The sequence below is a fragment of the Xyrauchen texanus genome, chromosome 34 (genome assembly GCF_025860055.1).
Source record: "Xyrauchen texanus isolate HMW12.3.18 chromosome 34, RBS_HiC_50CHRs, whole genome shotgun sequence".
Taxonomy (NCBI): domain Eukaryota; kingdom Metazoa; phylum Chordata; class Actinopteri; order Cypriniformes; family Catostomidae; genus Xyrauchen; species Xyrauchen texanus.
The window spans coordinates 34,507,190-34,523,416 of NC_068309.1; the positions used below are offsets into that span (position 1 = coordinate 34,507,190).

Below are 16,227 nucleotides of genomic sequence, written 5' to 3' on the forward strand. Positions count from 1 at the left end.
GGTGAAGGCATCTTTTTTTTAAAGGATTTTTAGATATTTTAAAATATTTATATTTTTAATATTAGATTCAGCATTCTCAGATAAGTTTTTTCTTCTGCAGTACAGCTGCTAAAGAAAATGTACATTGTTTTAAAAGGAGTTTTACATATTTATTTTGGAAAACAAGCCAAAACAAAATCAAAAATGTATTTTGTTGCGGTGTATAATGTTTGAATACTACACTCTCACCTTTCTGTTCACTTCATCTTTAGCTGGCTAAAAAAACTCTCTCTTATTAATAAAGCTGCATACTGGCAATTTTCTTCACGATAAAAATGCACAGTCACATATATTATGATTCAATAAGTCGCGAGACATCACGTTCTGCATTAAGCGCGAGTGCTCGAGGGACAAGCATCCCGTGACAGAGTGTATCAGCCGTGTGCAAATTCAATCTCTCCCCTTTAGATCGGGACATTTGCACAACTCTTAGAAGGGGTGCTGACCGCACAGAGAAATGCCAGTTTCAGAGTTTAAAGTTATTTACATGATCTGTTGCTTTTTTTGAACTTGAACATGATCTGTTGCATGATTTGAACTTTAATAAAGCTACCTACGCCTGGGTGTTTCCTTTAAAGAGCTCCGGATCCGCTTATTCCACCTCGAGAGTTCTTCTGAATTTACATATATATATATATATATATATATATATATATATATATATAATTCCCTCATCATTTGCAATCTACATCAGCTGAAGCTGTTTGGAAAGTTTAGAGTGCATCTAGACTGATCTGTGTAATTCTTCCTCTCCTTAGACTCGCACGAGCTGCAGTGCTGCTTTCACGCTCATCATTATAGTTTAATGTGATCTCATGTTACGTTAAATGAGATCAAACGACTATTCGACAAGAACATTTTTGTCGACAAATTTTTTTATTGTCGACGTTGTCGATAATGTCGACTAATCGTTTCAGCCCTACCTGTGAATACATAATTCATTCAGAGAATATCATAGCATATCCTCTAAAATGTTGCTATGGTTATTCTGAAAAGCTGGAGCCGAAGTCTATCATCAAAATTATTGGGTCAAGCTTTCACTCGCATACATAAGGCACCTGCAACTGAACGCTAGCAAACATGAAGTTCGTCATAGTTAAGTATTTCATTTCAATTAAAAAAATAGCCACAGTGGCTTGAACTTCCATTTTAATTTCCATTTTGCACCAATTTCCCCAGAAGTGACTATTTTGTTGTCTAAAACACATTCTTTTTGCAATATTCAGAGTTTTGATTCCGATAAAGAAATTTTTTTGGGAAACATGACTAATTGCATTGTAACCATACACATCAACAATAATAGGTGTCAGTAGTCATGATTCAAACTAAGTTAGGCAAAAACATTTAGCAACAAAGCAGTGTTTCACAATTGTTACTTTTGGCATATACATCACTTCCACAAATTGGTGCAAAATAAAAATGAAAGTTGAAGCAACTACTGCTCTTTTATTACATGTAATGAAATACTTGGGGTTTCAAGCATGCAAGGAATTACTTGGGGTTTAAATGCTCTACAAAATGTAATTTATGCTTGCATTTAGCATTTTAACGTGGAAAGGCTTTGGCTCTGGAATTTCAACATTTGAGTTCTGTGCGAGGACACTGATGGTATTGTCCGAGTGGTGTTTGTTTTCACAAGGCTTGTTGATGCAAAGTCACAAAACTGCACAAAATTAAGGAGTGCTCCTTAAATAGATATTAAGCAACATAAACTTACATCGAGGGGCTGCGTTGGAATTTTGAGCTTGGTGAGTGAAGCCTTGCCGTTGGGTTTCATCTCTCCCACTGCGCTGCTTTGCGACTGGCCGCTATACGATTCTGAGGAGGTCTTGGGCTCTGCAGTCTCCTGGCCGTCCATAGGCCGCACGTATGCTGTGGGCTTTTGGAGCATGGAGCTGGGCTTAATGAGTGAGGGCGGGAAGGCCTGGCTTTGATGTTGCCCACTGGAAAAAGAATGCACCCTGGAGGGTGAGTCCCAGTTTGCCTCTCGGTCCCTGGGTGACTTGGAGCGGTAGCGTTCCTTGCCGTGGTCGGAAGTTAGCGTCCGCGAGTGGTTTCCAGAGCTCATAGAGCCCTTGGCTGGACTGGAGGCGGAATGAGACTTGTGCTCGGAGCTGTGCTTGCTTGACTTTTTGCTACTACTGCTGTATTCTCGCTCGTGCCGCTGGCCGGCGCTACTACTACCGTTACGTTGGCTGCCGCTGTGGCCACCCTGCATGGACGAGCGTTTCTGTGAAGAGGAGGTGGTGGAGGAGGAAGAGGAGGCACCGGGTGCCGGGCCGACAGGAGTCCATTTGTTGTTCTGGCTCTGGGTGCCTCCTCCACGCTGGTCACTGTACTGACCGGATTTCTCCTCTGAGGGGGTGCTGGAGGCTTTAGGAATGAGTTTGGACATTGGAGGTTCGCCAATGGTCTCTTTCATTTCGTCGTAATTGCCAAGCATGCTTTTGATGAGACTGGAGAGTTGATCTTGCTTGGACTGCTGTATAGAGACAAGAAAGAAAGAAAATCAGTCTTAACTCATCACTCTGATATAATGGTTGACCACTGGTCAACATGTCCTCTATAGCAGTGGTTCTCAACCAGGGAGTCGGGACCCACTTCAGCATACTTCCAGGGGTGCCTCAAGAGCTCTTAAAATTATTTAAAATATGATAGAATATCATTTATATACAATTACAACAAATAATTAAACTTACTAAAAATGTAATCTCTCTTCAACAGCTTGCTTTTTATGTAGAATATAGATTATAAATTCTAGAAATTTCTGGAATTACAAGTTAAGGAAATATCTAAAAATATGTATATCTTGTAATTAAAATATCTAAATAGCATACATGAGAGCTTTCAAATATTTTCTCTGACAATGGGGGGCATTGGAGTCAAAAAGGTTGAGAATCACTGCTCTATAGCACCACTACAAATCACGGGTAAAATGGTAGATCTTTTGACCTTTTTCCTCACACAATGCTATCTTATGACATCTAAACACTTACTATACTGCATGACTTGTAAGGCAATACATTTAGAAATTTGCATTAAATAAACTACAATTACAAGCTTGTTTGGTTGCACTTAAATTGTGTGGTAGCTCAACTGTGTTGCATTTGAGATGTAAAGAAACAAGGTACGAGTCCTGAAAATTTTGTTTTTTATCTCACATTAGCTTTTTATGACACATCGGTTCAGTTTATGTTTAAGACTTTGGGTAGGGAGCATGGCTGGTTCTAAGGGGGTGCTATTTTCCTTGTGCCCTGAAACTCCCAATATTCCACTCCCAGTTTGATGAAGGGACAACACAAAGCATTGTTCTGAAGGCAAACAACAACAAATCAAGCTGCATCCCTGCTGTTGATAGTTAAAAATATTCATAGTCCTTTCATATCTTTATATGTCTAGAATGTTCAAGTGACACTTTCAGGTGCAGTTTATGTAAAATATTTTTTGCACACCCTCCCCCAATGAGCTCATCCAAAATAAACACGCAATGTACTGTGTCCTAGTCTGACCTGAGATAAATGCCATAGCATGGGTTTTCCACAGTTAATACAAACCAATTCATCTTATGCCATTGGGAATATCAAGGAAAGGTCTGTTTACAACCGGAAAGCAGCTGTCCATATTCTCTACCTGTCAGGATGCTTTTCTTGCCTCCTATGATAGGTTCACCACCAATGTAAAGCACTTACCAATGTGCAAAGCAGGTTAGCAACAAAGATTAGAGAGAGACAGACTGTAATCTTCTTTACTGCAACATATGTGCAAGCAAAACCTCTGCAATTTCTCACCCATTTCAGATTTTATATAAACCAAATGGGTGTTAAGTGGATTCGATCTACAAAAGGTCATTTAAAAGACCCCATCACATCAAGGGTTTTCTGGCTTTTAGTCCACGTCTGTAAGCTTTGAGGTCATCTAAATGCTAATGTACTTCTAAACATTGTCAAAGCAAACATTTAGCAAGTAGACACATTCACTTCCAGGAAAACTGACAAAAAAAAACACAACACAGATTTTTGTATAATCAAATGCTCTCTTTTCTAAAAAACGGCACTAGTTCTGAGTAAGAACTTGTTCTCAATTACCAACCATGATTGGTAATGTTCTTTACTTATTTGCACCTGGTGAAATAAAACAAGACAGAAAAAACTAGAAAAAGCCTTTCAGGAATCAAGATAGTTATGTGACATGACTGAGCTTTTAGCAGATGTTTAGGAAGGAAGCTAACTGACCAAAAAGCTCTAGTTTTCTGTGCTTTACCAGCAGACATTTTAGATCAACCAGGAGCATGTATTTCATAATAGATCTTCATCTCAACAGCTTCAACAAGTACTTATTCCAAACATCCCACAATAAATATTTAGGTTAAAACTCAATATCAAACTAAACTGGTCAGAAAATACCATGCATAGCCTAGTTTTTACAGACATGGTACCATGGTAATACCATTGTTTTTTGGTCATGTATCATTGAATTCTTTGAAGCACCTTAGAGAATCGGGTTGCATAATGTATCAAATATTCACGATTATTTCGATGATTATATTGCAGATATGAAATTAAGCAATGTGAGAATACTACAAAGATTTTAATATCCCTTTTTATTATCCAATAAAGTTTCTTAAAAACCTTGTCTTGTTGAATCAATATAGATTCCCAGATTCGATTTCATTTCAATTCACAAGCTCTTGAGTTGATTCCAATTTCAATAGGATTAATTTTGGTTTATTAACTTATAATGCCCATTTTGAAATTCTCTCTCAGCTTATGCTGTAATTATACAGGGAAGTAGTGTTCAATCGATATCCCTGTGGTGGATATATCTGCAGATATTACTATTGGCTAAAAAATTTTCCTGTTTGGCTGATTAGTTTAGCAAGCCGTTTGTACAAAGAATCACCCGTTTGCATGTGAAGGAGCCGTCTGAAGTATGTAAACAACCAATCACATTTTGTTTGTTGTTACGTGCCATTGTATTACTACAATAACAGACTGGATTCACTAATTGTACATTTGCATAATTCCAAATATGCTTGGCTGCTAAAAGCTAATGTCTAAATCTAACATAACACCATATATTAAAAAAAAAGATATATATTATTTTGGGTTTTTGTGGATAGAAGAGTGAATGAGAGCATTAAAAGGCAAGATGACTAGGCTACAAACAGAAACAAAACCATTGTTACTGGATTAATATGTGAACTGTGATTTTGTTCTTCCTTATATTAAAATGTTTGAACAATTTCTACATATATATGGGATGATTTAAAAGCTGATATCTATTAGCAAAAAAAACACAAAAATATATATTTCTCAAAAATATTTTAACCAAGATGTGTGTCAAATTGAGAAAATATTATGATAAAATGGCACATTAGGAAAATTTATTTGATGGGTTCATTTGAGTTTCTCTCAAATATGTTCAAGGAAGTCTCCACATGGCATTTTTAAGTAGGTCAAGATGGTCGATTATTATTATGTACTGTTATACTTGCGCATATAAATGAAAACGATTAAATATTCTGGAGTTTATTACTGAAAAACTTTGTGGAAAGAATGCCTTGACTAATTTAATTAAAGTTTTATTGCATTTTACTTCTTACATAAGTATTTTAAATCTAGTTGGCAACAATTGCTATTTGGTTGAACGCATTTAATTTCAGTTCATTTTAGAATAAATAAATAACATATCAAGATCTATGTTGAATATACAGTTGAAGTCAGAAGTTTACATAAACTCATTAAAACAAATTTTTTTAACCACTCCACAGATATCAAAAACTACGGTTTTGGAAATTCGTTTAGGAGATCTACTTTGTGCGTTTACAGACAGATTGTTTAACATTGAATTGACTATATCACAATTCCAGTGGGTCAGACGTTTACATACACTAAAGTTAAACGTGCCTTTAAGCAGCTTGGAAAATTTCAGAGAATGATGTTAAACCTTAACCTCTTGTGTACTGGTAACTGGTGTCCTGGCCAAATCCCCCCATTGGTCCTTATCATGGCCCCCTAATAATCTCCATCCCTGAATTGGCTACTCTCCTCTCCACCAGTGGCTGGTGTGTAGTGGTCATTCTAGCGCACTATGGCTGACGTCGCATCATCCAGGTGGATGCTGCACACTGGTGGTGTTTGAGGAGATTCCCCTATACTATGTGAAGCACTTTGAGTGCCTAGAAAAGCGCTATATAAATGTAAGGAATTATTATTATTAAACTCAGTGTCTCTTTGCTTGATATCATGGGAAAATCTAAAGAAATCAACAAAGACCTCAGTAAAAAACAATTGTGGATCTCAACAAGTCTGGTTAATCCTTGGGATCAATTTCCTAATGCCTGAAGGTACAACGTTCATCTGTACAAACAATAGTACACAAGTATAAACTGCCATCATACCGCTCAGGAAGGAGACGCATTCTGTCTCCTAGAGATAAATGCAGTTTGGTGCGAAAAGTGCAAATCAAACCCAAAACAACAGCAAAGGACCTTGTGAAGATACTGGAGGAAACAGGCAGACAAGTATCTATATCCACAGTCAAAATTAGTCCTATATCAACATAACCTGAAAGGCTGCTCAGCAAGGAAGCCACTGCTCCAAAACTGCCATAAACAAGTGCACATGTGGACAAAAATCTTTACTTCTTGGAGAAATGTCCTCTGGTCTAATGATTTTTTTTTAATGTTTGGCCATAATGACCATCGTTATGTTTGAAGAAAAAAGGGTGAGGCTTGCAAGCCGAAGAACATCATCCCAACCATGAAGCATTTGCTGCAGAAGGGACTGGTGCATTCACAAAATAGATGGTATCATGAGGAAGGAAAATTATGTGGATATATTGCAGCAAGGAAGTTAAAGCTTGGTTGCAAATGGGTCTTCCAAATGGACAGTGACCCCAAGCATACCTCCAAAGTTGTGGCAAAATGGCTTAAGGACAACACAGTCAAGGTTGTGTGTCATGAGTGGCCATCACAAAGCCCTGACCTCAATCTGATAGAAAGTCTGTGGGCAGAACTGAAAGAAAGTGTGCGAGCAAGCAGGCCTACAAACCTGACACGGATACACCAGTTCTGTCTGGAGGAATGAGCAAAAATTCCAGAAAATTATAGTGAGAAGCTTGTGGAAGGCTACCCAAAATGTTTGACCCAAGTTGAACAATTTAAAGGCAATGCTACCAAACACTAACAAAGTGTATGTAAACTTCTGACCCACTGGGAATGTGATGAAAGAAATAAAAGCTGAACTAAATAATTCTCTCTACTATTACTCTGACATTTCACATTCTTAAAAGAAAGTAGTGATCCTAACTGACCTAAGACAGGGAATGTTTTCTACGATTAAATGTCAGGAATTGTGAAATGTAAAACAAGTTTATATGTAGTTGTCTAAGGTGTTATGTAAACTTCTGACTTCAACTGTGTATCAAGAGGCTGACGAATATCGACATTTACATTTAGAAATATCGCCAAGCCCTACCTCAGAGTACCATGTAAATAGCATGGTACACCAATAGTATAATCAAATTACCAAGGTATATATCCAAATACTGTGGCATTACCATCTAAAACACTCACTGTACTAGTACCAGTTTTTTTTGTAAGTATTCTTTGTTATGGAGCGAGATTAGTAACAAATAAATGTCAGACTCTAATAAATGACCCAAAAAAAGGTAAACCATCCAAGATGAAATGAGGTCTACAGGGCAAAGAAATGAAGAAACAAAATGAACTTACAACTTTATAAGGTTCAGGAAAGAGTGGGGAGTTAGCTGGATAGGCCTCTCCTCCCTGCTGGATTTCTTGATTTCTCCTTTCCCTTTCTTTCATACGGAGCACATTCCGGTCTTCACGGTTCATATTGCTAACAACAGAGACAAAGTCACTAAGCATTGAGGGAGAAAAATTGCTAACACCTTGATTTATGTTTAAAAAAATTGTTCAACCAAAAAAGAATTACAATGAATAATAACTGGAGCTTTGAAGCTTTAAAAGAGGCTGCAAAAGTATCATTAAAAAGTCCCATGAAAGAAGTCCATAAAACTTGTGTTACTTTTGTTATTGTTAATAAAACAGTGCTCCTCACACTAATTTCGGTCTATTCCTCACACAACCCTATCATATGGTATATAGATCACAAGTTGTTTGGACCACTTTTATGATGCCTTTGTTTTGCCTTTTTGAAGCTTGAAAGGTCCCCATTCAGCACATTCTTCAAAAAATATCCTTCTGTGTTCAACAGATGACAGAAGTCATACGAGTTTGGAATGACATGAGGATGAGTAAATTATTTTCAGGAGTTTAATTATTTAAACAAAGATACAGTTAATCATTTCAACAACAAATGAAGGATTGCTCGAGATAAGGTGCTTTGCTTTGAATAAGACCAGCTGAGATGCTAGGCTTATTAAAAAATATATGACAACATTCTAAGGACAATTTGATGTTAGATTTAAATCAGAAAATGTTATTTGTTACACTAAATCATCTTTGTTCAATGCTGGCTGAAACATCATCCCTAAATTATGCCAATATTAGCCTATATAAAGTTACGTACATAAACAACTTCATTATCTGCTCTGCACATCACAAAATTTCACAAATTACTACATGTTGCATAAACATTACTGTCATTTCAAAATAACTAGTTACCCATTAGGTCAACGTTTACCATTAAGGAGATTTTGATCAATATTGAAACAAGAACACTGACGTAGAAACTTTCAAAATGGTGATTTCTTAAGTCTGCCAAGACCATAAGTTATGTGAGATTTGTGGGGTGCATTTTGTTGAAAGAAATTAAACCTCATTGAAGATGCCCAAATGTCTTTCAAAACCACAAGCTGATGAAATCCTTATGGAACTATGAACTTGTTGAATAGATGCCAATTAATTGTCTCGAGCTACAGGCAGGCTCTAAAAGCTGCCAGTTCTGCATATTTTAGCAAACTCATAGAAAATAACCACAACAATCCTAGATATTTATTCAGTACCACGGCTAAATTGACAAGGAACAAAGCTTAAACTGAACTAGATATTCCCTCACAGCACAGTAGTGAAAATTGGAATTATGCAAACATATGCCACAGCACTTCAGAAGACAGTGTCTCATAGTATTCACTATGGGAAACTTCAGACCTTCAGTTTTATAGGTCAGAAAGAGCTAACAAATCTTAAAGCATCAAAAGCAACAACATGTATGCTAGACCCAATACTCACTAAGCTACTACAGGAGGTTTTTTGTGTAATCTCAGAATCTCTTCTCAATATTATTCACTCTTCACTATATTTAGGACATGTCCCCAGAACTTTCAAGCTGGCAGTTACCAAACCCCTAATCAAGAAAGAGTTGGTTAATTACAGACCAATCTTGAGTCTCCCATTTATGAATGGTATCTGTGAATCTCAGTCAGTATTTAGGGCCCATCATAGCACAGAGTGCACTTATCAGTTACAAATTACCTGCTCTTATTATCTGACCGCAGCTGCATCTCCAGGGTTCAAAATCAATGTTTTAGCCCACCAGTCAAGGTGGCTAGTAGATGAAAACATTTACCAGACAGTCAGATTTATTATTTTATTGCATTTTAAAGTGAATTTTACAGGCATATGAGACAAATAAACAATAAATGTATGCATGTTTAAAAGTGAGCTGCATTTTTAAAGAATTTTATTAATTTATTATTTATGAAATACTGTATTTAATTGCCTGATAGTCCATTAAGAATAATATTTCTTCAGATTATCCAATTATTACAACAAAGCTTAATTTGTATTTTAAAGTACATGTTATCATATGAATGACCAGTAAGTAGCCTTGAGTACACACTCCAAGTAAACCAAGAATTGCTACTCTGTTGTGAGTCTGTGACGAGGAGGAGGGCGAGGATGCACACCCGGCGCTGAGTTGCCCAATCAGCAGGAGAGAGATGAAGGAGGAGCTGGGGACGTCAGAGAGAGAAAGAGACATAAATGCAGCAGTGTTCGTGTGTCTCTCTCTGTCATCCTGGCTCCTCCTTTATCCCTCTCCCAATGATAGGGCAACTCGGCATCGGGAGTGCATCCTCACGGACCGGTCACGCCCTCATCCTCATCACAGTCAATTACTTCATTCGGCTCCAATGTATTCATAAAACGTTTTGATTACTAAAAAGAGCTGGCTCAAAAGAGTACCGTAATTTCCGTACTATAAGCCGCAACTTTTTTCCCACGCTTTGAACCTCGCGGCTTAAACAATGACGAGGCTAATATATGGATTTTTCCCGCTTTCAAATTTTATAAAGATAAAAAAACAAAACATTCTGTGACGTCCTCAGTTTTTTGGCGGGATGAAGCTTTCAATAGACCAATGAAATTGCCGAACGGGTTAAGGTCAAACAACTTTTTTGTTTACGGTTTAGATTAAATCGAGCGCGCTCTAACTTCCCATCATTCTGATTACGGTAGTCATTTTGTCACCCTCATCATGGCAAAGACACGGAGAAATGCATATGATGCAGCTTTCAAGTTGAAGGCGATTGATCTGGCTGTTTGAAAAGGAAATAGAGCTGCTGCATGGGAGCTTGGTCTTAATGAGTCGATGATAAGACGTTGGAAACAGCAGCGTGAGGAATTGACTCCGGTTGAAAGTGACGACAGCGACAATGAAAATGATCCAATATCGGATGAAGCAATTCTGAGGCTATTCAACTCCGACACCGAAGGACATGACTTCAGTGGTTTCAGTGCACAGGAGGAGGAAGATAGTGACCAATGACTTTCTTAGTAGGCTACTGTTTACTGCTAATTTTTTATTTTTTGTTACAAGCCGTGCTTCGTTAAAGCCTATTTATTTTTGTTACAAGCCGTGTTTCGTTAAAGCCTGTGTAAAGTTCATTTGTTTCAATGTATCAGTAGGCACCTGCGGCTTATAGACATGTGCAGCTTATTTATGTTCAAAATAATATTTTTTTTTCAAATTCAGTGGGTGCGACTTCTATTCAGGTGCGCTCAATAGTCCGGAAATTATGGTAAATACTTTGGGATTCGGTCTAATGGTAGTGCTTTATTAGTGTTGCAGTTAGTGTTGTCACGGTACCAAAAATTCAGTAGTCGGTACCAATACCATTGAAATTTCAAGGTACTCAATACCATTTTTGGTACCAAAGCAAAAACAGGTTACTAAACAACACTCTTTTATTAACAAAGTTAACAAAACATTAGCAGCAGACCTAAGAACAGAAATAGGCCATTGAGCAACACTTTAATTTAAATATATTACTTTTGAATTATAACAAAACTGTACAATGTATGGTTAAAGTATTTTTGAACACTTATATAAGATTTGCTTAAATTTTTACTTTAAGTTTTTACCAAGAACTAAAAAAAAAAAAAAACTGAAACAAGCATACAATAGAATGAATAAAAAACAATTTCCAAACTAATGTGCAAAGTGCTCTCGTATTATTAGAGCTGCATATTGCCATTTTTCTTCACGATAAGAAATGCACAGCAACATATATTATGATTAAATAAGTCGCGAGCAATCGCGTTCTAATCTAGCTGCATTAAGTGTGCGCGCTCGAGGGATGAGCGTTCCCGAGGCGGAGTCTCTCTCAGCTGGGTGCAGTTTCAATCTCTCCCACTTAGATCGGGACATTCACGCAACTCATTGAAGAGGTGCTTACCACATAGAGAAATGCCAGTTTCTGATTAAAGTTATTAACATGACCTGCTTCTGTATTATTTGAACTTTAATAAAGCTATAACACATTAAATATAACTGCATTTGTAACGCCGGGATGTTTCCTTTAAAGAGCACGGGCTCCGCTTATTCCAGGACTGAATTTACATTTTGTTTTTTTTATAATTCCCTAATACTTTGGGATCTACATAAGAAGCAGCTGTGAAAGTTTAGAGTGCATAGACTGTGATCTGTGTAATTACTTCTCTCCTACGTCAGGCGTGAACTGCAGTGCTGCTCTCGCGCATCATTAGTTTAATATGATTTCATTTTACGTTAAATGAGATCAAACGACTATTCGAAAATGAAAAAGTTTCTCTTAATTTTTTTATCTAATCGTAGACTAATCGTTTCAGCCCTAATGCAAATGATAATATGCTTTTAAACTAACCTGCTTTGGTTGCTTGAATTTATCTGGGTGTCTTGTCTTTCAGGTGCTTTATCCTCCTTTTGTCAGAAAATTGCAAAAGCAGCATTTACAAATAGGTTTTTGCTGATCTATGATGTTTCCGTTTTCATCAGCCTCAAATACAAAGAATTTCCAAACCTGGCTTTTTCCACTTTTCATTTCGACATGATTCAGTTGAGACTCTGCAGCAGCTTTGCTTGTCGCCAACTTTTGCTTGTTGTGAGAGTTCAAAAGTTCCCGTCTCTGCATGGGTACCGGGTAGACCCAGTACTCGGTACTCCGATAACTTAATTATAGCGAGGGATAAAGGAGACCGGAGATGGCAGTTCGAGCGAGAGAGAACTATGGGAAGGCTGATTGGGGTCCAGGCGTGTGTCATTCTGGCCCGGCCCTCCTCCATGCTACAGTGTAAAACTATTTTACAAGCTGATATAAACTGATAGATAGCAAAAACCACACACCAGAGTGGCCTGTGATGCTAAGAAATTCACCAGCCAAACAGAAAATGTACACAAATTTGGCACTTGGCACGTGTTAATTTCTGACACTGTGCATCTCTCATCAAATAATATTAGACCTTAGTGCTGCCTTCAAAACCATAGATCAGTACATTCTCTTGGATAAGCTTGAGAATTATGTTGGCATTTATGGACAGGCATTAACATGGTTTAGGTCAGGGCTTGAATTTCGGTGCGGGAATGCGGGTATTGCGCATAATTTAAGCCATTCCCACAAGGTTAGCTTTTGTAGTGCGAGAAATTCCCGCACAAATATATTTGCTTCATCTCAGAGCAAATGATTAAAAAATAAATTCACAGATGCGAGAAAAAAGATGTCAAACTGTATTTTATTTTCTAATTTAATACCTCAATCAGCGCTGGACCGCATTCTCTTCTGCTGAGCCCTGGCTGTTACAGACAGATCATGTTTCACGCCGTCAATGCAGTGGTCTGCGTTGCACTGATCTTATCCACACTATCGAGTGTAGGTGCAGCATTCTAACATTTTGAGTCATAATGAGCTGTTTGTGAAGAAATTATCCGCTTCCAAATAATGTCATTTTAATCACGCAATTGAAACATTAAAAACCATTTTGCTTTTTATGGTGTGCAAGTGATAGAGCGCGGCAGCAACGAACCAACTGATCAGCTTACAGCGTAACAACATTGAATTCTCGGGCCGAACAGCTGATCATGATAGCTGTACAGGGCGTCTTATTATTCATCTCCATAAATATATCTAGTAGTAAAGTAAGGGCTAGAAATCAATTAATCTTTTGCTGATACTTCCTTGTCATCATGGAGAGCGCAGTTCATGGTTGCATAGCAACGACAGACGCCACGGGAGAGCACGCGCTTGTGGAAAGGAGACAGCGCCGCGCCCGCGCTTTCCACTTGTATTTACACATCTAGAGCGATGTTGTTGATTGTTTGAGCATGTGACTGCGCGTTTCTCCTTGCTTTCTTGTGTTATGTGCAGCATATTTCCCGCGCGCACAAAGTCGGACACAGACAATGAATGAAATTCAGAAATTCACTGAATAATACAAGTCTCAAAAATCTAATGATCATTTCAGAGCTTGGACCTTCCCTTGAGCAGTTTGACTTCAACAGAGCCATCATCAAATGGAAAGAGATGAAGAGGAGGAGACAGATGAGAAACTTAGAATAAGTCACATGAAAAAAGTAACAAGAAATGGAAAAAAGTGACTGAAATTGAACTGAAATACATTAAAAAGACTCTGAAACTGATAGACATAAATACATATAGTTTAAACTGAGTTCTTAATATCAATTTGAAGGAGAGCATGGTGTATTTTGTATGAAGTTTAAAAAAAAAAATAGCAAAGAATTGAACTGAAACACAGGAACGACACTGAAATAGAGAGACATTAATATATAGCCTAGGCCTAGTTTAAACTGAGGTCTTAATGTCAATTTGAAGAAGAGCATGGTGTATTTTGCATAAAGTTTTTTTGTTGTTGTTGTTGTTGTTATTAACTGTTTTGAGAACTGGAAATGCACAATTCATGCATACAAATCTGTATATATTAATAAATTAAGATGATGAAATTAGCAATGCATCAAAAGTTACCCTCCCCCCCATAATCTTTAGATCCCCCCCATGTGACCCATGTAAGGGGGGAATTCCCCCCCAGTTTAAAAAACGAAATTCAGGCCCTGGTTTAGGTCTCATTTATCCGACCACTACAACTTTGCTGGCGTAAACGAGGAATTTTCAGATCAAGTAGAAGTATGGAGTGCAGCAGGGCTCAGTGTTAGGTCCTCTGCTTATCTCCTTGTATATGCTTCCCCTGCTAGACATTACCAGGAATCATGGAATTAGTTTTCACCGTTATGCCGATGATACTCAGCTATACATTTCTTCAGGACCAAGTGAAATTTTCCAATTCTCCAAGTTAGCAGAGTGTATCAATGATATCAAAAACTGGATGGCTAGAAATTTCCATATACTCACTTCAAACAAAACAGAGGTATTCATCATTGGACCAAAAATCTCTCAAATTAAGATGCTAGAATATAATTAGTCATTTATCATGTACTACTGGCTGGATGTCCTGCAGGTTCAATAAATAAGCTTCAGTTAGTTCACAGTGGAGCAGCTAGAGTGCTGACTAAAACCAAGAAATTTGTTCATATCAGCCCAATTTTATCATCACTATATTGGCTACCTGAAAATTTTTGTTTAAGTTTAAAAATCTGCTAATTACTTACATGGCATTAAATAGTCTAGCCCCTCAGTACTTAAGCGACCTACTATTGTACTATAATTTATCACCTTTAATACGATCACAAATTTACGGCCTGTTGATATAACCAAGAATATCAAAAATTCCAAATTCTTATTTGGCGCCTGAACTATGGAATAACCTTCCTAACATTGTTTGGGACTCATTCTCTCAGTTTAATCTAGACTGAAGACATATCTATAGCCAGACATGCACCCGATTTATTTCTCAACCCATAGTTATGCTGCATTAATCAGGTCTACCGCAAACACTTCTCATATTCTATAATCCTTCTTTAAAGTGAATGGCATCTATACCAATATTATTCTATTTGTTTCCCTGTCTCATCCTTGGGATACATATCCCCAGGTTACCAGAGCCTGCCAGATCCAGCTCTGGTCCAGCCAGATGTCCCACTCCCACCACTGTATTCCTATGCAATGACTACTAACTTCAGACTGTGCCAACCAAACAGTGAAGGATGCTTCAATGATCACTGCTTCACTTCAAATCTATTACGATGGACTTCATAGAGGATGAACTACTGCCAACTTCAACCGTACAACAAGGGATACTTCACTGTTGCCTGCACCTCAGACTTAGGAAATTAACTACATGATTCTTGCCGGACTGCGAGGCACATCTCACTGACCTCTGTCTGCATCACCTTGGTCATAGAATGGACAACACTGTCTTAATATGGAATAAATAGACAACAAATGAATGCCAGTATAACAGTATAAGAACAGGCAAGGAGGAGGCAGGAACCGGCTAAACAGTCAATGTTAATTTTAATCAGAAACTCAACATAAATATAAAAGGTACTAAATGTGATTTCAAAACCCTGTAGATCACTGATTGGTCAAAGAGAAACGTCACTACCACGTCACTGGATTTGCGACACGGGATAACAACTCGCTAGTTTTAAAGTTAGAACCATGAAGGAAAAGTGGAAGTGGTTCGACCAAATGAATGCCATCTAGACCGGTGAGCAATGCCCTGGACTCAAAGATTATTACAAAGTAAACAGGGTGAAAGAAAAAGAGAAGAGAGTAAAAAAATCTAATGGCAAAAGCGAAAACAACGAAAGAGCGAACAAAACATCAAGAGCAAATAAATGAAAATAAGTGAAAGAGTAAGAACAATAACTGAACAAAGAAAGTGAAAAGAGTGAAACGAGCAAGATTGAACTGAATGCGAAAGAGCGAGAACACAAAAACAACAAAAGAGTGAAAAAAACAACCAAAGTCAAGAGCGAAAAAAGTGACAAATGAAAAAAAAAGTGCAAAAGAGCGAAACGTAACAAGAGC

The 16,227-nt window shown here is 37.6% G+C and overlaps 1 protein-coding gene across 2 annotated transcripts in view; it reads right to left on the reverse strand.

The window, feature by feature from the left end:
* LOC127627543 (AF4/FMR2 family member 4-like) overlaps positions 1-16,227 on the reverse strand; it is a 60,231-nt gene that overhangs the window by 24,670 nt on the left and 19,334 nt on the right. The window contains exons 3-4 of one of the 2 annotated variants that reach the window (XM_052103991.1): positions 7,775-7,901; positions 1,757-2,521 (exon numbers count right to left, since the gene is read on the reverse strand). In XM_052103991.1, the coding sequence (XP_051959951.1) occupies positions 1,757-2,521; positions 7,775-7,901 (892 nt within the window). The remainder of the gene's footprint in view (positions 1-1,756; positions 2,522-7,774; positions 7,902-16,227) is intronic. The other variant, XM_052103992.1, reaches the window with a different exon arrangement.